Source organism: Lipophrys pholis (genome assembly GCF_963383615.2).
Source record: "Lipophrys pholis genome assembly, chromosome: 7".
Taxonomy (NCBI): domain Eukaryota; kingdom Metazoa; phylum Chordata; class Actinopteri; order Blenniiformes; family Blenniidae; genus Lipophrys; species Lipophrys pholis.
The window spans coordinates 22,771,318-22,796,953 of record NC_137638.1 but is presented as its reverse complement, the minus strand read 5'-3'; the positions used below and the strand labels follow the sequence as shown (position 1 = coordinate 22,796,953).

The window sequence follows — 25,636 nt, the reverse complement described above, 5'->3', positions numbered from 1 at the left end:
CGACACATTTACGGTGACTGGAGTTTAGCAACATCTTTTCTGTACAAGTATTGCTTTTGTCATTTGATTTATCTGTTCCTCAATTTGTACAAATGGTACCAATACAGAAAGTCAATCTGACTTTGGCACAGTTGATTCCACTCACTAAGATTTTACCCTGACTACCGTAAACTTGAAACCCCAGTGATTCTGTAAGTTTTTACTAAATCAGGTGGTCAGTCATGCCGATATTGTCCTATATGAAAATTCTTCGACACCCTTAAGGCAGGTGTTCTCTATAAAAGGTTTGATTTAATGTTGAAAAAGCTGACCAGTAATGTGCTTGTCGAATTATTTTCTTTGATGGTGAAATATTTTAAATATATCAGACAGAATTCAGTTCTGATCTTCATGATAAACAAGGAACTGGCCAGAGTAACGTTTTGGAGGTGAAAACCCTGAAATGTGTATGCAAGTTAAACTTCTGGGACTCTGCATGCTGGAGCGGTGAGTCTTGAATCTAATCTTACAAAAGGCCTGTTTTCCCTGCTTCATACTTCTCCTGTCTGGTTTTGCCTGTAGCGACAATCCCTCAAACACATGACAAGTGCCAGAGTGGTCTTGAGCATATGAAGTGTGAACACAGCAGGCTGGAACTCCCCCAGAGAGCAAGAATGTCCCTGTAGAAAGAGAAAAATACAGTGAAGTCACTGCTGAGCTCATCATTCCCCCGAGGGCTGTTTACTTCCACCACAGCAGAGTATAGGAACCCAGTTCTTGTTGTTCTGGCTCTTTATAGGTAATATTGCTGGACACAAGAATCCAGATTGCATCAGGAAGGACATCTAGCTGAAAACGTCCAAGTCATCGCAAGTTGCAAAGACTGTGGTGATGCCTGCAACCGAATGGACACCGTTTGAACAATATATCCTCTATTGAACAACAGTATTTATTTGCTTCATTTTGACTTGGAGAAAACGTAAAGGTTTAACTGCAGTGTTCCGCACTGGAATTAGATTTACTGCAAAAAAATATTTTTTTATGATGCATACTGCAAAATAGTGGCAATGCCTTCGACTATTTATCCATCTTTTGAGTTACAAGGAGCACAAATGTTAGACCAGGACGTTTACTGTGATCTTGATATCATTAAATCTTGATGTGGCATCTAATAAAAAGTAACTATTTGAATTTTGGTGCAGATACAGATTCTACTTGCATTAACGGAGGAAAGGACATTTGGCCTCATAAATTCTGTCGCTGATAAGGTCTAATATTAATACACTGACAATTCTATAAGTACAATGATCCCAAGTTGTTGCCCATTAATTGACTCTCGATGAAGCCAGGGTAGACCCTGGACATGTCGGCCATCCTGTACAAGGCAAACGCACAGTAATTTGAACTAGTAGTTGGCCTCAAATCATTGTAGTAGTAATATATGGAGAAAAGTCATTCATGCATGGGGAGAACATGGAAACTCTTCACATAAAAGGCCCTTAAGTCCAACCTGGACTTGGAACTGGTTATATACTCTCCATTACACAAGGGACACCCCACTGTTGTGCTGTGCTATACCAGGTACATACAATTTAATTGAAGTGCCTGCCATCATTATCTGTCCCCAAAGTCCATAATTTAGGATTGTCTACTAAAAATAATTAACTTTAGCACAGCTATATGTAGCATCCGGAAGTACAGTGAGGGGGGAGGTGATTATTGCCTTCTGTAAAATTTCCATTTGTGACTATGAAGAGCAGTCTTGTTACATTACACTGCATTAGTTGCAGCTTCTTGTGTGGGATATATTTTGAGTATGTGAGCCAAAATCGAAACCTGTCTCATGAGGATGCAGCATGTTGTAGTATGTCAAACGTGACACCATGCTGTTTGTTGGTATGCAGGTAAGTCGTAAACCTGCCTGTTGTTAGTCGGAAGTGAGAGCGTTTCACTCGAGCCGCCGGACCAGTTTCCGTTCTCCTCCTCCTGCTGTGTGACTGATGCCGGACTGAAAGACTGACTCCATGACTTGAATTCCCCTCATTGTGCCGGGCTTGTCGAGTTGTGCTGTCAAATTAGGGTTTCAACAAAAGCAGCGAGATGTCACCAGAAGGGAATTCACCTTTTGTTTTTACTGGCGACAGCTCATCGATCCTTCTGTGGGATGGTGAGGTTACAGCAAACTGTTCAGCACTTTGCTTTATGCAAGTAGTACTGCAGCCTCTGAAAGCTCATTAGTGGCTAATTAAACGGAGCGCATGAGTGTGCCACTTATCCTCACTGCCACAGTGTTTTTTTCTTTTTCACTGTCTGTCAGCTCTGCCCTCCTTTCACTTTGTGCACCATTGGCATTTTTATGACGCGAACGGCGAAGGTTTACACAGAGAATTAGCAGGGTACCCGCCTGATAATGGCCACGCTACAGGAGAAGCTGCCGCGGCTCATAGTGCTAATGACACCCCCGGAGGCTGGGAAAGTTTTGGGCAGCTGCTCCCTGTCATTATCACAACTGCACCTATTTCTGGAGGCCGCACCAATTAAGAGCCCCTAATGATGGTGAGCCGAGTAACCCTGCTAATTGGCCCAGACTGTTAATGAGTATCTAGGGCTGCACTGCTTGTCCCAAACACTTGTGGAATGTGCCTGCCATGAAGTGGGCCAGTGTCTGGAAGGATTTAAGGGAGCAGCGTGGCGGCTGTCCTTGATCTCCTCCACGCTGCTCCGTGACGTCTCTTGCTTGTTCCTTGTACTTTCTGGAACTTTGACATTTGTATTGTGTAATCATTGTGAGACCTTTATGGCTTTTCTTTCATGGAGCCTGATATTGAGAACATAATTCACATTCAACATGGGTGATACTGTGTTTACAGTGCTGCAGAGTTTATTTTATTATTTCTGCTTGATATCAAGTGAACATGTTCTCAGATATTAAGATAACGTAACAATTTGGAAAAGACATTTGCATAGATCTTGATAATGTCTTTGTGCTTCATGAAATAACATTGCTCTTTGACTGAATTTACACCAGTTGTGACTGGCCAGAGAGAACTGGCCCATGAGGTTTATGTTTTAATTTTTTTATTTCACACGCTGTATGGCCTCAGACACATTTACACACCTTTTCTGAAATGGCAGGCATCACATGCATTAGGACTCCCTCTGACTTTGCTTCTCTTCTATTAAGTTGCCTTTTAGATTTAGCTGTGCATTCACTTTTAGAGATCCATTTGAGCCCGAGTTGTCAGTTTTGGGTTGCACAACACCTGAGAAAGCTGTTTTGATGTCTTTTTTTCCGCCTTGGCAAAGTTGCAATCTATACTTAAAATAGCTTGTGTCATCATCTAGGAGTGCACCTACAAATTACTTGTTGCAATAATGTCTTCATCTAGAATAAATGCACCTTTTCTTAGCAAGACGAGCTTCAGTCACGGACACAGTGTGTTTCTCGGTGCAGGTGGTGGTGTGTTTATGAAGCTGTAAGTGCTTATCCCATCATCACGTCTTCCCACCACAGCGCTCTTTGTCTCCACATGCAGTCAGACTTGCTTCGTCTGAGAAAAGTCAAATCACAGGCTACTGTCAAGACACGAAGGAATATCGGAATTATTGTTTATCTCTCATGTGACTTTATTCATGCTCTGTCTGGGTTCCAATCAGACCCAGGATGATTTATGAAGCACAAATTAAGCAATTAAACCCATTCATAGGCTTTGTCTGCACAAACTGGAATTGAAATTACAAATCCTCCTTTTAAAATGTTTCTGTAAATAACTTAAATGAAGACAAAGTAATTGATGGCACAAATAAAACCATAAATGCATATCTTCTGATATTATTAAAAAGGCCTTTTTAACAACAAAATGTTTAATTGGCTCTGTCTTTTTGTTGGATTAGACAGATTGTGGATCTTTTTAAGGTGACCGTTAAGTTTAGCACAACCTATGATGTTTGGCACTTTTTCATTATTGGTTTTAGAAATATTTCACAAGATTAGAATAAATCAATTTTCTTTTGTAGGGTCAAGTCAGACTTTGTCAGATCCCCTGCTGTTCATGTCAGCAAGAGACACACTGTTGGATTTTGTTGCTGAGTAAACTCGGTTAGTATGGCGCTGGATACACTGGGCTTTACCAGACGGTGCCACTTTCATACATCCACACAAATGAACCAGGAAAAGGTTTTTGCAGCAGACCTGCTTTTTTCTGTATATAAATATTTATTCCATAGACGGACAGAAGAGGACACTACACTGTCATTACCAGACACAAGTTGCAGTATGTGATACTGTTAAAGTTCCAGTCTCAGCAGTAATTAAAAGCTCTCCATCTGTTTCCCATCTGTTTTGTCATGAAGCTGACTAGATTTTTGATGGATAAAGATAATCAGCAAAGGCTCAACATAATCTTCAGGCACATGATAGTCGACGCTGACTGTCAAAACAGAAATATTGTTTAGAGTTGGTCATTTGTTCCATATGGCGATACGAGAACAAAGCAACCATGAATGATGTTTTAATAGGATTTATTTGTCCTTTTCACAAATAAAATAATGCTATGAATCAAGTTTATGTACAAGCGGACAGAGATCACACTACTTCACATGGTTGCACTACACTTTGGCTTCAGTCACGAATGTACATGAAGCCTCAGTAACTCACACCAAACTTTGTGGAGTGAAGAATCGGCAAATGGTCGTGCAAATCCTGAGCAGAACATTATAAAATACCCATGAGGGATAGACTGACTACTAAACAAATCGACTTGATGGCTGCAGAAGTTTATTTACGTAGCCTCTTCTCGTACATGGTATAAAAGGCCACTATATTACACTGAACCACTGTATACTTTGAACATATACATTAAGCTAAACAGTAACCACAAAGAAATGTTTATTTCCATGCTGGTATGACTTTTTTTGTTTATTGTTGCATTGAAAGTCTAGAATGTTGTTGGTGCCGCAGACACTTCAGTGACCATATTCATGTGGGTTTTACTTTTGGATTCTCCCCATTCCTATTTAATGTGCTTGCATAATTCATGTCAAGGAGTCTTTGGGTCAGGGGAAGTGAAGTGCTGCGAGAGATGAAAGGGAGCTTATACAAATGGTCACTGGTCAATATCCTCATGCCTGGCTATCGGGACATGTGACTCTGAGTACTAACCTTTTACCAGCTGAATGTTTAATCACATAATTATTTTCATCTTTGTTTCTCTTTTTCTTTTCAGGGCTTTGACGAAAGTGTGTGTTTATCCGATCACTCAATGGCGTTTACGCTGAACCTGAGCGGTCCTTCACCATGGGGCTTCAGAATATGTGGAGGAAGAGACTTCAAAAAGGCGTTGACCGTATCAAAGGTACATGCCAACAGCTGCCCTGGTGTTGAACCTGGTCACACCTTATCAAACCATATCCCCTGTTTTTGTCAAAACACGGGCTGCAAAACCATGTCATGCAAAGTCAACTTCCCACCCTCTGTCTCTTTTCTTGTCTTTGTTTATGGCGGCTGCTGCTTCGTAGCTGCTTCCTTGACCACTGAACCTGTTAGAATAGGATGGAAGTCGATTGCATGAGAAGGAAACCACTGATTACAGTAACAGTGGAAGCTGAGGTGGGAGGTTGAGGAGGTTCCTGCTTTATGAGTGAAATGTGCAACATGGCTTTATGTTTCTGTACTCCTGCTCGTGTTTTACCACCTACGTCAGTAAATTCAGCACCATTCTGCATTTTTTTAAAGAACTTTTTTTTAACTGACCATACTTTCAGTCCGTTTCCAAAAAGGAGAAAGGATGGAATAAAAGAAGCAGAAACAATACCACTGTAAGCAGCCGGTGTGCAGTAAACAGAATCAGGAAACGTTGCTCGGGCTAACTTCGGCATACCGGAGACACCCTGTTCTGCCTGCTGCATACCCCAGTCGCAGAGCACCACCTCAGCCTGGAATTATTTTTTTTTCCTTCCAGTGAGATTCCTCCAGTAGCTCCTCGGCCCATAAAAAGGATAAATTACGGCAAAGCCATGGCAGGGCACCAGGGCTTCAAACAGCTGGAGTTTCAAGCTCCTTCAACTTCAAACGCATTCAGTGTTTGGCTTTACTTAACAGCTCGTGCTGGAAAAACAGACCTTATGCATGATTTGTTCAATTTTGATTTTGTTACCGCTTTCCAGTAAACAACCCCGACGGGGTTGCTTGTCTCAGATGTCCCACATATTCTGTGAAGTGACAGAAACTGTGTCACTGAAATTGGTCTGGAAAGGCCAGTGTGAGAACAGCTTGTCTCGTTCCGCCGCCGCCTCCCCCCTGGCAGTTTTAACAGCCGCAGGGTCGAGGCATCCAAAGCGAATGGTGCTTGGCAGATAGATGACATGGATGCCCTCTTTTATTCCTGTTGGCTTGAAAGATAGCTTGTCCCTGTTTTTCTTGGGCACAGACCCTGGAAAAGAACCCCCAACTAATCTTGGTTTATGTGAACTCAGGCGTGTCCTGATCAGAAAAGGCACGCACTGTTGTGGGTCACCACAGCAACTCTTAATTGCCTTTGGAGTGGGCCCAGACATGGCATCCCTGCCCTCTTACGCTAAACTCGGAATGTTGACCATCGTTTTCCTCGCTCCCTCATCCATACCAAGAGTCTCTCATCCTTGCTGATGATTTGTTTTGGATTCCTTGTTTTATGGGCTGTCTTTTTTCACAACTTTTTTGTGGGAACCGTCATACTTTTTGACGACGCTATGTTGCGGCCCATTAGTGTGGAATTCCCTCTGGTGTGGTGGTACAGCATTGGTTTTGACATGCGGTGAGGCTGGTTGCAAAGGTCAGGCCCAGTCAAACCATCAAATAGTGTCACACTAATGATTTCTCCCAAGAGTGTCATGAATCTGTTGCCCACCACTACTCTGTTCTGTGTTTTTGAGTGAAATCCTTTGGTGCCTGTTTGCGTTTGAGTGGACTGAGTTATTTATATATTCTAGGGAATTTTTAGGTTGTGAATGTTATGAAACGCTTTGCAAGTTTTCTAATTTTTTTTAAATTCTGAATCTCATTGTCAAAATATTCACACAGGCCAGTGATTCAAAGCTGTTCGTGGTTCTTGGGTGGAAAGCATCCACTGTTATTTTTTCATGACCTGGGGCCAGGAGCACCTAACTGGAGCTCATTTCATTTTTCCACAGGTCAACGGGGGCAGCAAGGCAGAGCAGGCAGACTTGCAAACCGGTGATGTTATCTTGGAGATCAATGGGGAAAACACAGTCGACATGCTGAACGTGGAGGCCCAGAACAAGATCAAGAACTCCAAGACTCATCTGCAGATGCTCGTGGAGAGGTATAGACGCAAGATATCTCCTGCTTATTTTATATTGTCTGCTGTAATCAATTGGTATTTTCTATTTTGTGTGTACACATGGTTGACATGCATATCCATTCATGTAGTACAGTACATAATGGTTCTTTTAAGAGTTCAGGCCATAAACACTGCAGCTTTAATCTTTATTTACACTATTCAACTCCTCCGCTCAAGTACTGTACAAAACAACAAGTGATTGTAATCAGGGGAAATGCCAGCATGTAGGAGAGCCACACTGTTCCCTTCCCTGGTCCCTCTTAATAAACCTTGTTTAGAGGTTGGCCAAGACCTTATTTGGATGACAGGGAATTGGCCACCGCAAAGCCTTTTCTTTTGAGCCAGGACTGCTCTTGGCTGGCATTTTGATTAAAGATCCTCCCTAAATTCTTACCTCTTGACACTGTTAGCCCACCATCACTCTTCATTTCTTATTGCCTTCAAATGCACACCGTTATGCACACACTCTCTCACACACGTACACTTCACATACTTCCTCCTTGGATGTCCCATGTCCAAGTGAGTGAATTTTTCCCTTCTGACCTCATGTCTCAGACCGAGCCAGAAACAACACCATTACTCTCCGCCTGTCGGGGACAATGCCACTGTGTAGCTTTGCCATATCTTTAATCCCACTCTGTTGAGTGCCCTTCGTTTTCAGCACCAAGACTCTCTCAGGCTCCTCTGTAAGTGTTACTCGTCAGGCTTATTAACAAACTGAATTATATCCAGACAAGCCCTCCAGAGGATAGTAATCAAATAGTAGGAGTCTGTAATGTTTAGTCTGGTCTTAGTCCAGGTGAGAAGACTCTCTGTCCAGCTCAGCATCCGTCCATCTGCATTGACGTGAGGACGGGTCGTCCTCATGGTTATGGTCTTTCCCCTTGAGGCTATGACACTGGCTCTGCAGCCACTGGTCTGGGAATGGCTCACTGTTTATTTGCAGGAATACACAGGGGACAGATGTCAGAGCTATTCCACTACTACATTACCCTATAGATGGAAAGCAGATGGATTGAACAGTATTTTGAATAAATAAAACTGCCATAAGTTTATTTATTTATTTTTAGTTTAAAGCTTGGTAGTGGGCTTTGTTCAGTGTGTTTGGACTTGGTTGTTGGCAAAGAGGCCTTGTGCATTCAGTCTTTCTGACCAAAACAATTGTCTCTGTGATTCTGTTGTTGTTTTTTTGGAGCTTTGCCACACTATTCCCCCAACAGAGTACAATGGAGTTTTCTCTTTGATACTTTCTGTGTGAATTATGGTTTGTTTGAAGAGATTAGCTTGTTTTAGTCATGTTTTTATGTTGAAAGTAATGAATACATTACTGAAACTCTCATTTCATACCAAGCGTTTGAAATTGATAAACTGTCTATTCAAGCAACCCATAACCCCAGTACAGTTCGGAACGTTATAGTTTTTCTCCTCGTGGATGGATATCTTCTTCGGCTCTGGTTGGATATGAAGTGTTTTATTTCACGTCTCAGAAATGACTTTTATTCTTAAATTTCACTGTAGTGAAAAGAGGCAGGTGTCTCCATTGAGACAGCGTACGGTTTCAAATGTTTATTTATGTCAGTCTCACGTCACTGTGGTTTGAAGTCAAGGTTTTTTTTTTTTACCACTAATCCATCTTCTGTAAAAGAGACCTTTGACCTCAGTCAAGCGTCTCGACTTCAACAAAGTAACCTGATTTCTAACCTAAAATATTACTCATTGCCTAAAGGCCGCAGCTTCCTCCACTGTTCATAATGATATGCCACAGAGTGAATATTGTAAAAAGAAAAGGTGGGGGGGGTGGTTGCTGCTATGTAGTTCTTAATGCAAAACAAGTTTTTCAGGCCCGCAAAAAACTGACATCCCTCTGAAGGGAAGCGGGGTCTTATGAATGCTGGATCATTTTCTGTCTTCTTGCCATCTCTCACTTGCACGCAGCCGAGAGCCAAGGCCACTCGAGGTGTGTTTCTGGGTGATTTACCACAGGCATCCAGGCCTTCCTGTGTGCTTCATTACCCCAGCCTCTGGCCCTGCAGCCACGGGGGCAATGTGTTTGTATTGGCACTTGCACAGCCCATATTTTCCTCCCAAAAAATTCAATGATGGAAATGCTCTGAATATGTTTTATATTAGAAAAATTACAGCAAAAGTCTGAAAGTATTTTCTAAATTACCCCCATATTTTGAAGGATTGTGAGTATCCCCATCTGAAGTCTCCAGGATTCATGAAAACATACGGCCCCATACTTGCCAGAACATAACACAGATATCAAAATGATTTTATTGCTTCTCCCCACACTTCAGACACAGTTCATTAGGTTTATGGCCCTTACAAAAATGGATTTTCCCTCTCCCTGCATTTTAGTTCCAGGTTTTTAACATGTCATTTTGTACTCTACCGAAATGCCATCAGATCAGTTTTAAATACTTTTGCTTATTTATTTAACTCGACTACCTCGCATCCTTAGCTTGGCAATCCCCCCCCCCCCCCCCCCCCCCCCCCCCAAACTCTCTTTCTTTTAAGTTCTGCAGTTTTAAGTTCTACAGTAATGAGATGGGACATTTTCCCAGATGCATGGCTGGAGACTGAAACTTTCGATCGTCAAATATTATTATGATTAACAATCCTTTTCTCTCTGGTTTTCTGCCTATTTTAGACCTGAACCTTCGAGCCCGAGACAGACCAATGGCATCAGCACTCCTGAACAGCTCACTGGACGCTTCCAGGTCAGTGCTGAAGTTCCTCTGCAGATTTACTTTAGTTTGCCTTGATTACTGAACTATCTTTTTTACTTTTTGGGACCTTACAGTGTGTGCCACTTAATGTCTGCTCTTGGATACCTCACACATCTGTTTATTGCATCTGACATTTTCATGTCCTCGGATAGAAGCAGTCGAAGAGATTATATTAGTTCAGTGCATGTCCATGGATATTTCTGAGGCTATAATGAGTATACCAAATCCCGGATAGAACATGGCTGAATACACTGAAGACGAAATGTTTAACCCGATTGTTTGTGTTTGTATGTGTGTGTCCACTTTCTTCCAGATGCCATTCCCACTTGGGACTTTTATTACCTGCATGGCCAACAAGCAGCAGCAAATATAAAGTTGTGCACAGCATGTTAATGCACTCATATTCTTCTGATGTGTTTTGTAGGAAGCCGTAATAGTGAGTCGAGATGAGAACCAGAACTATAGAGACTACAACATCTACAGGCCGGCATCTGTGTCCCCAGGACCGTACTCGCCAATTCCTCCAGCCAGCCCCGATGGAAAGAAGGAGCAGCTCACAGCAAACATTAACAAGAGGTAGCTGTATTTCTGTTGCAATAAAAGTTGAGGATAGCGCAGAATGAACTTGCACACATAAATTGTTGTCACTTCAGAGTTGCAGTTGAGACAAGCCTGAAAGTTAATATCGGAGAATCAGAGAAATTCTTTCAGCATGGTTGTGGTGTTAAAAACAGACTTTTTCGAGCTCCATGATTCCTGTGGACCGTTGGGGCTTTTTTAGAAACCCAGCCATTCACTACCTAAATAGGTTTGTATCTGGACAAAAGGCTGCTGCAAGTGCTCTCTTGACTCCACAACGGGCGAGTCAATAGGTATGGGAATAACAGACAGAAAGTGGAGCCACGGGATTGTACTGTAGTAACAAAGGATATGCACAGGATATCACATTCCTCCGTTTGCATTCACTTTAACAAAAGGCAGAATGTGGAACGTTCACCACACTTTCTCTGTGTTCGGACGTTTGTTAACTGTCCTGTTTAGTAGGTCACAGTTCAAACAAAATTTACTTCTGCTCAGGACTTGGTTTTTTTAACCACAATATCATTATTGTTGTACTTCACTTATTGCAGTTTGATCTTAATCACATAAACCTCTATTTTAGTGGAAAAATATGTCAGGATTTATGTTGATTTTCATTTCACATATTTGTTTTTGTAAAAACCTTAAGCCCTGTCCACACAAGCCAAAACAGTCTTTTTTTTTTTTTCTTTGTTTTCTCTCCCCGTCATTCTTAAATATGTGTGGAGGTGTGCAGCTCTGAATCACAAATTAGTTGTGAAACACAAGCTTGCGACTCTAAACTCAGGCCCCACATAGGATAGTGAAATCATAATTACATATGACTTGATTTTCACAAGACACCATAAATATGTACCGTCTTGATGTTGTAGAAATGATAAATTGATGTATGTTTTTATTGATGGATAGTAAAGCTCGGCTCCCAGTGTTTGATTGTACTTAAACTGAATTTCTATTTGGAAAGACAATAACCAAATACGTTTGATGCACAGAGATTTAGAAGGTAGTAAATGTGGTTCCTCAAGGAGTTGATCTATATTTGTGCAGCACATCTGATTAGCAAAGAAATGTGAAGCACTTTAAATTGAATTTAAGCAATTGTACCACCAGAAGTTAAATGTAAAACTTTGAACATGGAAACAAATACCCTAAATATGTGAAAAAAAATTATTCTGAGTTGAATTCTGGCCAACTGAGCTATGACAAAAGATAATACAGGTATTACTGAGACACCTAAGTTGGTACAGGAAAAAAAGAAATCTAAACTGTTTTGTTGGCTTTACAATGTATGAACTGTATATTGATCAACTAAAGAAGTGTACATGTATGAGTCTTTGACCAGTTTTTCATCCCGTATATTTCAGTGTACAACTGCGCTCCTGGTCACCAGAGGAGAAGAGTCACAGGCTGTCCAGACCTTTGTCACAGGTTGGTTTCAACCAAATCCTTTAATCTTGCATTGTTTCCTGCATTGGCAAAATGACTGCATAGCCAGGACATTTGTTTACTCATTTTTGTTCAGAGTCCTTGCACTGGTGTGCATGCATCAAGTACAGTCATTTCATTACATGTAGGTGTTTTCCTCTCTGTCTGGCTGCATGTGCTTTATAGAGGTATGCAAAGTCACACTCGGAGTGAATCTATCATACAAACGCATGTCGCTGCAGCTTTAGACTGCAGTTCACCCAGACAGCTCAAAGTTTTCTGTTCTTTCTGCTTTGCTCTGTGGAGTCTATTTATTTTGACTGCAGTAGTCCAGTCTGCAAGAATAACATCGCCTTCCGCCTTGAATTGTTGGTCTCTGATGCCACAGAAGGTGCCCTGCACTGGGTTTGTGGACAATGCACTGAATGTGCACTTCACTGTAAAGGCAGGATAAAGAAAGGGTTTGACATTTTTATAGCAGGGAGTGTACAAACTTCAAAGGTCAGTCTTTGAAAATATCTGGCATAAAGCTGAGCAACAGTCTGGAGCTGTTTCATTCAGAGCCTGCTCCAAGTGAAAAAAATGATATGCTTTCCATCATAATAGTGGCCTTAACCTTTAGTTGTCTGAATGGAGTCTCGTTTGAATCAGTAGGTGGCAAAAAATGGAAGGAAGTGAAATACAGACGTAGGGGTTATCATAAGAGTGCAGCTAAACTATGCTGTGTCTTTTTGCCGCTCCTGCTACAAAACCAAAAAGGGGGATTTGGGTGTCTATAGAGACCTCGTGGGTTAAAGAGAAAATATGTTGTGGGAAAGTTCATCATGAGCTATTTGAGCTATGTCTTCATTCTCGGGTCTCATGCATTTTGTCCGACTGAAGACAGAACATGTCAAATGACAGCAGGAAAAAACATACAAGACCTTTGGTAGCGACACAAGGAATTCCACCCATTTTTTATATCTCTGGACATTACAAAAAGTTAGATAAATATGCAGAGGTTTGAACTTCAAAACATTCAAGCATTCTTTCTGGGAGGCAGCTGGCTGAGAAGATCCAGTTTTAGGATTTTACTTCGAGTTTGGCATTCTTTGTGTTATTCACATGTTAAATGGGATTCAGATGTAGTGTCATGCACAGCAGTGTCTGCTATCTGATTCTTTGGTCTGACGTCAGCGCCGTTTTGGTCTCGTACACTGCGTGGCACTGATACGGTCATGATATAACCTGAGTGAAATGGGTCAGTTGAGGATGCAATCATTAGTTCCCGACAATCTTTGATAAGCTGTCTTTATAAAAAAAAAAAAAAAAAAAAAGTGTCACCGATTGGCACTGTGAATGTGGGTCCCAGCTGATTGTAGAGTTCAGTAAGTGATAACAAATGTAAATCCTCATGGCTCGTCTTCTGTTTCTCAGTTGTTTTAAAACACGTTGAAGTGGATTTATGCATCTGATTCTTCCCACATTGTTTACTGTTAATCATCTGATTCATATACATTCACAAGGCAACAGGAGTTTAGCATTCAGAGTGTTTTTATTCACAAGTCTTAAAGAATTGATTATTTAGTTGTCCCCTATACTGTCATTTTTTATTTATTTTTTTTACTTGACAGTCAGTCCATCCAGCCTTCTTCTATAGAGCTTTTTCCAATTCAAGGTCAAGGGCACTGAAGCTGATCCCATCTGATAAAGTGAGGTGTGAACATGATAGTGCATACACCTACAGTAAATGTATAAGCTGATCTACCAACGGGATACACTGAGGATTGTGTTTTGTGTGATTTACAATCTGAAATTATTTTTTTTTTTCACATAGTTGTCGTATAGGTTTGCAAACCGGCTTCATCTTTAGCAGATATATTGTTGTTGTTATGGTGAGACCCATTTCTTCTTCTAATTAGCCATGACTTCAGTTTGCAGACTTTATTATGAGATATTTCCTGAATTGTACCTCAGATTTGGACGTTGATTGATCAGATCCTATATTGCATTTTTTTCAAATTTCATATTGATGAGCTGTAAACTGTCAATATATTCAGGTTTTTTAAATAAATGTATTAACTTCCACCCAGATTTGTTTGTTGGTGGGGGCTCAGTGCTTCATACGGTCACTTCATGATGAATGTAACTTCATGAACTCTTTGGTGTTATGTTCCCAGCAACATTGTTCTAATAAACTCGATCTAAAGTGTGCCAAACCTTTATTAGACAAAGAGCTCTTCAAAGTTTGAAAAATAATGAATTTGTCACATAGTGATGATCCATATGGGAATGTCTTTTCAAAGTTATTTGAAGTTGGTGTATCTTGGCCACTGCAGTAAATAAATACCTCCATGACTGTCGTATTGCTTTTTACTGACATAAAAGCAACACTATATAGCGAAAATGGGGATTCAGATGGTCTAAGATCACATTCAAGAACCCACTGAGGAGATAGTGTGGCTGCCTGCAAACCATGATGGAGCTAACTGGAAGTGGAGACACCCAGAAATACATTAGGGGCTGTGCTGTGGCTGAGGGCTCCATCAGCCAGCTCTCTAAACTCCTGACGGGACAGTCTTGCATGTTTGTGGTATTTATGGAGTCACCTCTTCTCCCCAATTCTCCTCTCCATTTTAAAATGTATTCTTTCTCTCATTTTTTCTAACATTGGAATGTGTTATGTTGCCTCTGGAAGCCTTTTTTCCCCCCACAGTTCATTGTGTGTGTTTAAATTAAATCAGCCTGGTGGATTAGAGTTTTGGTTTTGGCTGACCCCTTTCCACCAAGAGATGTCTACTTCAGTTTTAAAGTTTTGATGATCCTCCTGCCGCGATGCTGTGATTAGTAAGCAGAGTTCTTTCTGAGCACTCGGTGGGGAAATGGCTGAGAAGAGGCCCTGGGTACATTGTGCATTATGCTGCTTGGGCTGGCAGGAACACAGCATCCCAGTGAGCATGGAGATGTGGAACCTCCATGACAAGGGCCTCTGTCCTGGCCGAGAGGTGCAGAGAGCTGCTGTATCAGGTGATCAACCTCAATGAAAAGCTCCTAAAAGCCTTTTCCTCCCCTGGTTTGGCTCCTTGAGTACAGAGAGTGGGATGCGCAACAGGATCCTCCATTTTCCTGGGTGTTGGATATCCTGAGAAAAGGCCTGTGTACAATAGTGGCTGTGATGGCAGATGCCGTCGAAGGCGGGTGCTGCTTTTTCCCCTCGTCTCACAAGGCTGGTTGTTGTGTAATGGAGGCTGGGATAAAGGAGGCTAGAATAGAGCAGATTGAACACCAGGGAGCCCATTGATTTTATTTTTTCATAACTATACTTGAGCTATCATACCATTCTGAATGGTCCTGTATCCTCGTCACATAAAACCGAACTCCCTGTGCCACCGAAATGTTTTTCCTTCAGGAAATATATGCAGTGTGATTGGTGTTTTGAAACAGGATTATAAGGGACTTGTATGTTGGTCTGAACCAAAGTTGTCAGTATAAGGTTTGTGGTCATACTGGCAATTCCAACTTTTTTGACCAAATGATGGCTTTGACAGTTGGGTCACGATGTTCACCGAGCAAATTGCATTGTATTTTCGATTATTTTGTTCTTTCACCAGTTTAGAACTTACCAACAGGTTGGACAATGTAAAAAGGCATAGGAGCAGAAGCTCCTCACTGGGCACAGGGCCTCTGATACAATTTTGATATTTGGCACCGCTGACGTTTGTCAAGTATTGCATGACTAGTTAAACATGTATAAGCCTGATCAGCACTGGTTTGCCCATCTCTTCATCATATACTTGACTGTTGGATCCCTAAGGTTAGGAGGTCCGTCCCCAAGACCCCCAAGAAGCTTTACTCCCACTTTAAATATCCAATTTCTGCTTTAAAATGATGGATAAAGTAAAAAAATAACATCTCATGTGTATTGCGAGAGCTAAATGTATGGAGCCACTGTAGGAAGTTCTGATTAGAATTGTGACATTGTGGATCGTCATGTTTCGTCATGGTGTTACTGGATATGTTTGATATCTTTGTGCTAAACACCATGACAAAAGAAGCAAGTACCACCAAAATTCCTGAAAGCCCGGTCAGTGATTGTATCTGAACTGGCCGGAGGCTGTCAAGATTCAGAGCATCTGTTTATATCATCAGAAAGTGACCACAACAGGATCTGTGTTGCCCTGAGCAGCGCCATAACCAAACTGCTTTTCACAAGACGCAACCCGTCACTGGGCTATTATGACCAGGCTCTGTGTCTGGGTTTATAGTCGCTGCACGTTGAGGTTCCTGAGGGTTGACTTGGCGGGCCGCCCGATCCTGTGCCGGGATAGGGAGTTTTCTTTATAAATATCCCTCTTAGAGTAGGATGGGCAGCTCCAGCAGGGTGACACACAGTTTTTGGCCAGTACAGACCAAATCTTTGCTAAATTGGGTGACCTGGCCTTGGCTGTATCACATGCCACTAAGCTCTTTATCCTAAAGGGCTGGGTAGGTATCCAACCAGAACTCCTCTGCCCTTCACAGTCCTGTCCATCATCGTGCTCACAGCAGGCCAACCTGCTTTGGTGCTCTATTCTGGAGGCTGTGGTGGACTGCAGTGCAAAGCTGCGGCCATTGCTTTAGCCATGTAATAAATGCTTTAGATTCAAGAATAGACATAGATTTTATAGCAGTTACATGTTAAACTTTGGATTGCATATAGAATTTTTTTTTTTTTTTTTTACATTTGGGGGTAAATGTACCTTACCTACAGTATAGTGTTCTCTATACAGGCATGCATATTGTAGACTTGATGACTGCTTGGAATGATGCACTATTTCAGGTCTGACATGAGTGGGCCTCTTGTTTGGCTTGGCATGTCCATGCTACGCTAAGCCAAGCCAGTGTCCGGGGAGCTGCGCTGGCTGTGGCTACAGTGGAGGGATGTTTTCTTCTTCTCCTCTGCACAGTGAGCTCTGTGATGGGACAGTGTGAGGCCTTTTCACGTGGACTTTCACGCTAAGCTTGGGGTCCATTGTGGCCGCTCCATAGGCAGCATGCCTCTCCTCATCCCCGCTGATTGATCAGAACGCCTGTTTTTCTTTCCCCCGGAGTGGAAAAGCAAACTGGGGCACTTTTGATTCCCCGGGCTTTTCCAGGCCCCCGGGTGCACTTGAGGGACGGTGGCTCGTGCAAGTTTTATGGAGGAACTTTGGCCGGGAGAGATGGCCCTTTTTACTAGTTGGTGCTGTTTACGAAGGCGGTTGAGCGATATGTCAACATTCCTATGGTTGTTGTCAAGGGATTGACGACTATAACTGCCTCTCAGTGTATTCATGCCAACAAAAATAAACTTGTTGGCATATGTTCCTCTAGTTTCACACAGAATAACTCCTACGTTTTAGGGTAATAGTTGCTCGGGCTACATTTGTTAGTCGTAAATCATATTTTCCCAGCAGGTTGAATGACATCTACAGCAAAATGGAAAATAATTCTGCTGCAGTGAGACTCTATAAATGCTAAACCTGCTGACATTTAAGATTTATGTTTTAGTCATTAGTGGAAATTCTTGTTGAAATGATTGTTGGGTTGCACTCCTTCACGTAGAGCAATGAAGTATACATAGGCTCATGCAGTATCATCTTTGTGAAGTTTTTATTGAATGACAATTGAAGAGATAAGGCGCCATATTGAAACCTGCCAGGTTGATATGACGATGTTATCAACACACTTGGAATTCAGCCTGTCTCAATAGTTAACTATTGAGACAGGGGTCTTATTTCATGGTATGTGTATCGAGAGGCATCTGGTCAGCCATAAATTGGAAGTATCAAGAAGTCCAGTTAGTTTTTTTTTCTCCTCACCATAATAGACTCCAGATGTCTAATGAGCTTGATATGCTGCTGCAGTCAGAGCCACACAGGGAATTTAATGGAGAGGAAAAAAATGTGTTGCTCATAGCGCCCTTCGTGTGTAAATAAGTACTCAGAGAAGCAAGAAGGGATGAATCAAAGTCTGACTTATTGGTGGCAGTGTGGATGAGAGCCTTTCTCAGACCACCTACAGTTTGACACATGAGACTGCTTTGACTTCTCTCATGGTCTCAAAGTATCTGTCGTGCCATTTGGGATTCAAGCTTTTAAGTTTATAAAGAGCTGAGCTCTAAATATCTGGTACTTTCCAGCTCCGATTATAACCTGCCGAAGTAGTAAAACTTGAACCTTTTAAAATCCATCCTATTTTTAGGTTTTTCCTGAAAAACTACATGCTCTTATAGTCTCATCATGGTTTCATCTGTTGTGTAGTTTGTTTGTGAGGCATGAATTTGCTGAGTCCAAGTGGGTTGATGAGAAGATGCTCCATGGATTTCTGAATATTATCTGTCTGCCTCCAAACTGAGGGTGTCTTTTTTTATTTATTTTTTATTTTTTTTAAAGGCTTTAAAGTGCATTTAGGTAGCGTTCAGGTGTCTTAACTTTCTTTGTTTGGGACATTTTTTGTCTCATTACCTTGACTTATCACCTAAGTTTGGATATAGAAGGAAATTATCCGTTAAATCTCTTCCCGTATCAGAACTGAAGCAACGATGGCCCTTTTGTGTATTTGCCTGTATAAGTCCAGTGTGTGACAGAAAAAAGAAGAAAAAAAAGAAGAAACCTGCATAAAATAAATGGCGAGACAGAAAAGCTGTGTGAAGAAAGAAATTGGATTACTCATATATATACCTCTTCTCTGAGATCAGGTTTTCCCCAAAGACCTACAGGCCACACATGTATGTTTTACATTCATATGGTGTTTCAGAACTCAACCCTTCCATCCATCAGTTTTCTCTACTGCTTTATCAAACGTAGGGTTACAGTGAGCTGGTTCTGATCCTAGTTGACTATGGGGTTAAAGGTACATGGAGTATGATACAGAACAAACGTACAACAACACCCATGAGAGATCTTGTAGTCAACAGTTGACCACAAAAGTTTTCTTTTTTTTTTTTAATTATGGGTAGAAACGAGACAAACCGGAATGCACGGAGTGAACATGCAAACTCGGGACAGAAGGGCTCAATATCCAAGACTGTATCCTGACATATTGTTACTGTAAGGAGAGAGTACTAATCAATCCATCACTGTGCAGATCACTTTGAACCCTTATTGATACATCTACTCAAAAGTTTTGTTTACTGTACCCAACATTAAAACAGTAACTGGTGTTTTTGTTAAATACACTCGGATGTATTTTTACATCCACTGGTATATCGGGATCATTGAAGGTGGTTTTTATGTTTACTGCAGACGGTCAGTCAGAGCTGTAGCGCTGCTCAAGCTGCTGGTGAAGTTGACAGTTTGCTCAAAGTCATCCTGTTGTCTTCGTCTCTGCGCTGCTCATTTGGCCTATAATCTTGTACATATGGTTTATATCTGGAGCCGTCTGAGGGTGTGTGGCTGCAGTGAACGAATGGAGAGAGGAGGCTGTATTAGTGCCACAATCACTTTATTCCATGTTATTGAATGCTGCTCTCTGTAAGCTGATGCAAAGAATTTATATGTGTTGAGCATTATGGAGGGATTAAGGAGAATAAGTTTAAACGAGTCTGGACTTTGTGCTGTTTGTGTTTAGGAGTTTTACATGTCTTTTGTTATTCAAGGACTCAATCTCTTTTGAGGAAACAAAACTTTCCATACAGTTTATTACATATTGGACAGGTCTAATTTGAGGCCATAGGCTCATTACCTGAAGCAGCCATTTGTCCTTTTTGCTTGTTTATTTATTTTTTATATTAGTCAGCAACTCATAAGCCCATGCTGTATCATTAGAGCCATCAGTGTAGTTTAAAGCCTGGGGCCTTTGTGGACCGTGAGGCGGTAAAAGAGGTCAAGAATGTTAATAACATGAGCTTTGATATAAAACTGTGCCCTGTGTTCAGCAATTTATTGGCTTTTATTTGTTGCAGAATGTCATGCAGCATTGCTCAGACATAATTACAAGGCAGAGTCCATCAGTGACAGTGGATAACGAGTAGGTTACTCTCAGCCTCAGGTCTGTGCCCAGGACCTCCACCAGTATACACTGCAGGATAGGAAACACTGCACAGATCTCTGATTATTACCCAGACCAGGATGTCTGGTGTCCCCTACCTCATTGTTGTACAGCATTCATGTCTGTGGCGGAGACGTTGAATGAGTACTTGCAGCATACTTTCTTACTGCAGCACCAGGCTTCCCAAAATATAAGCTCCTCTGAGGCATTGCTCCGATGTGCTGCTGGCCGATGCCCTGTAATTGAAGCAGCAGGGTGGTAATGATGATGCAGAGTGGCTTGTTTGGAGCCAGACTGAAGGCTGCTCTGCTGGCACTGTCCCCACTGTCTCCCACGAGTCTTTATCTGTAACAGCTGCCATCACTCTACTTCCTGTTTGTGTCTTAAAGTAGTTAGTCATAAACCACTTTCTTTACTGTTGTCTATCTTTTTTTTTTTCTTTTACAGTGTTTCAATATTATTCCTATCCTTTATTTAGCCCTTGAAATTGCTTTCCCTTTAAAATGCTTTTTAGTGCAATATGGGTACTTTAGAAAAATTAAATAAAGTCATAGATTTATGTCCGCTTAAATGTTTTGGGTTGCTCTATGTTGTGACTCTCTATCCTGTGAGAGATATGACGTCCCTAAGTTTGACATTACTGCCATGGTTGATAATGCCATAGAAAGTCATTCATAATGGGGCATAGACTCGAGTGGGACATCTTGGTAGTTCAGGTTTTTTAATCATCTGAAGCCTATAAGTACCTTGTCTCTTTCCTATGCACGCTGAGATCGGCTCCAAGCTCTTCATTCTTAACGTGAGTCAGGCAATATGGTTGGATGAGTTAAATAAATAGCAGACTTCTGCAAAATCCTCCACAACCAGACAGACATCTTTTTAGCAGCTGTCCTGCTGCAGATGAACACAATTTAAATAAGGGGGAGGATTGTTACAGCTTTTATTTAGCCTTTCAAATAATTTTAGAAACTAACTAAAAAGATGAAACCTTGAAATCATAGTAATGTTTACTTATTAATGGTCTGAAAACTCAAGTAATCTGTAAGGCAAGCAGTTATTTCTCACACATTTTCACTTCCAAAAAATATTTGAACTACTAATCAAGCTGAATTAAATGAAATTTGTTGACACACGAGTCAACTTCTACTTGGAGAGTGCAAGCTGTAAACAACTTGAAACCGTCGCACCTTTTATACTTGAGTTTCAGTTCGCTTGTTACTGCACATTTCTGTAAACAAGTACATATTGTATGCAATGGAGGCGAAAGTATTTTAATCTCTTACTTTCTGCTTTCTTAAATCGTGTGGCCATTCAGCTGCTTGTTTCTCTCAGGTTCCACCATATGTCAATTCAACTTGCACCATAGATGCCTGCATGTATCGAGACTGTGGGAGGAAATGGTTGCAACTGGAGAAAATTCATGTTGTCATGGGGAGAACATGCAAGCTCCCAAATTCTGTCTGGGAAATGTGCTGTGTAAGACCCAGTGACTCATTGTTTGTATTTTTTTCTTATTTCCTAAATGAGATCTTGTGTTTGCCTGCAGTCTGAGATTCTCTCCTGCGCAAACAACCTTTAAGTGGCAGACATGTACTGCAGGCAGTGAAATGAATGACTGGATGTGATGTTGTATATTCAACTCGAAGCGAGCGCGGCCTAGCAGCGACTTGCCTTAATGATCTGGGGTTTGTTGACTATGAACTCCTGATTACAGTTCAGTCCAGCTTTAATCAGAGCTTCCTCCTCTCACCAGCCACAGAAACCTCAGAAAATTGGCTGATGGTTTTCCCCACTGGTCTCTCCCATCTCTGACCACGCTTCCATCCAAGACAAAATAAAAGGCTGTCTTCAGCTCGCCTGTGCCCCTCCCTTGGTGTGCTGATGCGTGAAGCTTGAGGACATTGTTGGCACCGCCATGAGGCACTTAACCAAATGCATTGTAGCCGTGGGTGATTCTTTGATGGCTTACTCTGAGGCGGCGATGGTTTTACAACAAAGACGTTTTGGGGAGAAGAGTTCACAACCACTGCCAGTTGTCCCATGGTTACGCTAATAAAATCCTGGCATTGTGTAGCAGAGGAGCTCCTCCATAACCATAATCTATTCTGATTGTGTAGATGAGGGTTTTTTTTTTTTTTTAAGCTTTCTAAGGTCAGGCTCCATCCCAGCTGGATACTGTATGTCGCAGCGCAGTTCTTGTTTTCGCTCCCTCTTTCTTTTTGTTTTTCTTTACTTCATTGCATTCCTCCTGAGTCTCCTAGATCACGGTCGTTATTCCATCCTTAAATTGTTACGCTTTCCGAGAGCATGAGAATCCGCATTCAGTAGCCAGACTCTTATGTAACGTACACTTGGTTTGCATTAGTGTGGATTCATATGAATGTATTGGGTGGCTTCACGAAGTCTTCACGAAGGAATCTCTAAAGCATGTACGTCCATCAGGTATGTGCCCTTTAGATTGTTTCACAGCAGGAGAGGACGCGGACGTCTCTATCCTCTACCCTGATGATATGAAAGATGTGATCTTATGAGCCATGTCTTATTATGCCGGGTTTATCCTGAGAGGAATCACATAGAGATGTCCTGATGGTCGTTTCTGGTAAAGGCTTCTTGGCATGCACCACTGATCTGCTCACTCACTAAGGAAAAGAGGAGGGAAAATTGGACTCAATTGGGAACAGAGACATTGTTCAAAGAGTTTTTCTGAATTGGAAGCGGCTGCTGGCATTGGACACACAAATCTTTGACTCCATCCGTGCCACTGTGTCAGCTTCGAGCGCCGGCATCAGTCTCGGACGTAAAGAGACGGGTGGAGCTTTTTCTGTCTTGGATGGAGTCTGTGAAACACTGATGCCAGCTGGTGACTGTTTAGGAGGAAAACCTTTTGTGAAGCATTGTGAAAACTGTACCCTGCAGTTGTTTGTGGGCTGTGCACAGGCTTGAATGAAGCAATAGTTTTGTTGCCCTAGCAATCAAACAGTTGTGAAACTATTTTGATACGTTCTCATTTTTCTTAATAAGAAAAGTCATTTATTTTGAATGTCTCTGTGTTTCCACATACATTTTCCTGTCAGTAAGTTGTTAACCTTAAGGGTGGACATGGTTAAGTACCTGACCGTTGTAGTGAAAACAATTAGCTGACTGAGATTCCTGAGAGTTAAAGTGTCTGACATGATTTATGTGCTGTGCACAGTTAGTCCAGGTGTGCTGAGAGTTTGTTGCAGGCATGTCAGAGGTTAGTGTTTCAACTGGGTTGCTGATGCTCTTTTCTCGTATGATTGAAGTTCAATTAACCTTTTGTCTCATGATAGAAGTGTGAGACCATGATGTAAGGGCACCTACAGATCACTCGTTCCAACAGTTTACAATCACTTTGTGGTGTGTAGCGCCCTCGTCTGGTAAGAGTAGAGTAATATTCTCCTAATCAAGAGGTTTGTCAGTTTCCTGCCTGAATCACAGTATTTTTACAGTAAGTGTTTGCCTCAGCTGATCCTGCCGTGTTAACTCATGTCGTGATGAGGCACACTGTTTAATGAGTGTGAATAATTGTGAGATTCAAGCTGCATCTGGAAATTATTGAACTACATGCAGGCTCTGCCTTTCCCATCAAACCAGTGCAGCCAAACATCTGTTGCCGCACTATCTCTCATCCATTAGCCCAGGGGTCAAGGTACAGCTCTGATTATAAATGGTAATCAAGATAAGAACAAGAAATGTTAAAACCAGCTGCAGCGATTGAGATGAATCAGCAGTACGAGTGAAGAGTGTTGGGTGTGACTCCTCTCATTGAAACTGTTCAAACACCCGATACCACAATGCAATAAAGAGGTGGTTCAGTGCTTGAAATTGAAATCTTCATCTAAATGAAATAAGGTTAAATTAACAACCTCGTACATTTTTCCAAAAGGTTTCTTCAAGTGCCTGAATATGTACAGTATATCCAAAATACTGGACCTTTGTCATGCTGTCATTTCTTTTTCTTTCACAAAGTCACTCTTGCCCCATGTTTTTAAACGAAGACAAATTGATGTTATGATTGAAGAAAAAAGAAATTAATTGAAGTTTAAAAAAAATTAAATATCTGTCATTTCTTTTTTCTCTTTTTGTCCTATATATTTTGACATGAATCAAGATACCTTGGCATATCAAGTCTATCAGTTTGTTAGAAGAGTGTTTATGTGGGCATATTGTCTGTCCCCTAACTAGACTTTGAACTGTATGAAAGCCTGATGTAAAAGAGTGCAATCACCTCAGATTTACTCCCTTCTGAAAACGGAAGAGAACACATGTTCTGCACTGCTTTGTTGATCTGACATAAATTGTTGCCTCCCCACCGAACATAGCCCTTTTTGTCTCTCTCACGGTCTACGTCATGGACTAAGCACTTACACACTGTCTCAGTAGATTCCTTTGGACAGAAAATTTGGCTTTGACTGCTGCAGAAGGTTTGACTTTCAATCGTGCTCACTCTCTCTTGCACTCATTGTTGCTTTCCACTTCCTCCACAGGAGTTTTCCCCTTCAGAATACAGGAATAACTCTGTGTCCAGTCGAACTCCCACACCACCGGGATCCTACTCTCCACAGAGCCCCGTTGATCGGGACGTGCCTATGTCGCCTAGACGCAGGTAAGGCCTTCTTTTTACCTTTTCTCTTTCTAGTTTCTCTAGATGTGCCCAGCTGTGGTCTCTGGTCTATTTTCATTTGGCCCGTAGCAAATAATGTCATGAAGGATTGTAACACGCTTCTGATATTGGCACTTGTGGGTTTCAACATTGTCTGTATTGTTGAGCAAATTTCTTCTTCTAAAGTCACAGAAAAGTCGCTGATAGAAAAGGAGTCTAGAAAATTTACCTCCAGTGAGTTATCCTATCCTTTGGATCAGTCTGAACAGCATTACCAGAAGTGTTTACAACCTTTCAGCTTTTCCAGAAATGTGTAAACACTGTGTGGTCATTTATGGACTGTCTTTTAGTGCCACCTATAGGCCTTTTAAAGGAGACATATCATGCTTTTAAATCCTTCCTTTTTACATATAAATCATACAGTTGTGGTCTATACAACGCGAAACTGCAATGCTTGGGTCTGAATTCCTCATTATTATAGCTCCACAGGCCCCTTTTCAACCCCCTTTCTGATGTGCTTCTGAGAGCAACTCGTTTTGGGGCGGTCTCTTCAAATGCAAATGAGACACTTCAGACCCCGCCTCCTCTCCAGGTTGCAGAGGTGACACTCGGTTCAACTCCACCCTGTTCGGCCATCTTTGTAGTTTGATAGAACAGATACAATTATCTAGCGGCGCAGGAACTTTATATTCACACATTATTTACAAAATGTCAACAAGGGAAGATTTGTCCATCCAGCCATACATGTTGGAGCCAGAGTCGGACCCGGCGGAGCGAGATGAAAATGACGATGATGCACCTGCAGAACAACGTCTTCATATGGATGTAACGCAATGGTGTGTTACTATATTTACACTAACTTCTCCATCCATGCCCACTACTACAATACTGCCTGTATTACAACGACTATTTAACACAGAAGTTACATTATAATCTAAAACGAGCACACAGCGCTAACATATGAAGAC

The 25,636-nt window shown here is 41.6% G+C and overlaps 1 protein-coding gene across 2 annotated transcripts in view; it reads left to right on the top strand.

Moving 5' to 3' along the window:
* The window catches only part of pdlim2 (PDZ and LIM domain 2 (mystique)), a 36,574-nt gene that overhangs the window by 3,374 nt on the left and 7,564 nt on the right, over positions 1–25,636 (top strand). For both annotated transcript variants that reach the window (XM_080467965.1, XM_080467966.1), the window contains exons 2-7: positions 5,205–5,333; positions 7,150–7,301; positions 9,973–10,042; positions 10,476–10,627; positions 11,995–12,058; positions 24,553–24,671. In XM_080467965.1, coding sequence (XP_080324091.1) covers positions 5,241–5,333; positions 7,150–7,301; positions 9,973–10,042; positions 10,476–10,627; positions 11,995–12,058; positions 24,553–24,671 — 650 coding nt within the window. In that variant the 5' untranslated portion in view covers positions 5,205–5,240. The remainder of the gene's footprint in view (positions 1–5,204; positions 5,334–7,149; positions 7,302–9,972; positions 10,043–10,475; positions 10,628–11,994; positions 12,059–24,552; positions 24,672–25,636) is intronic.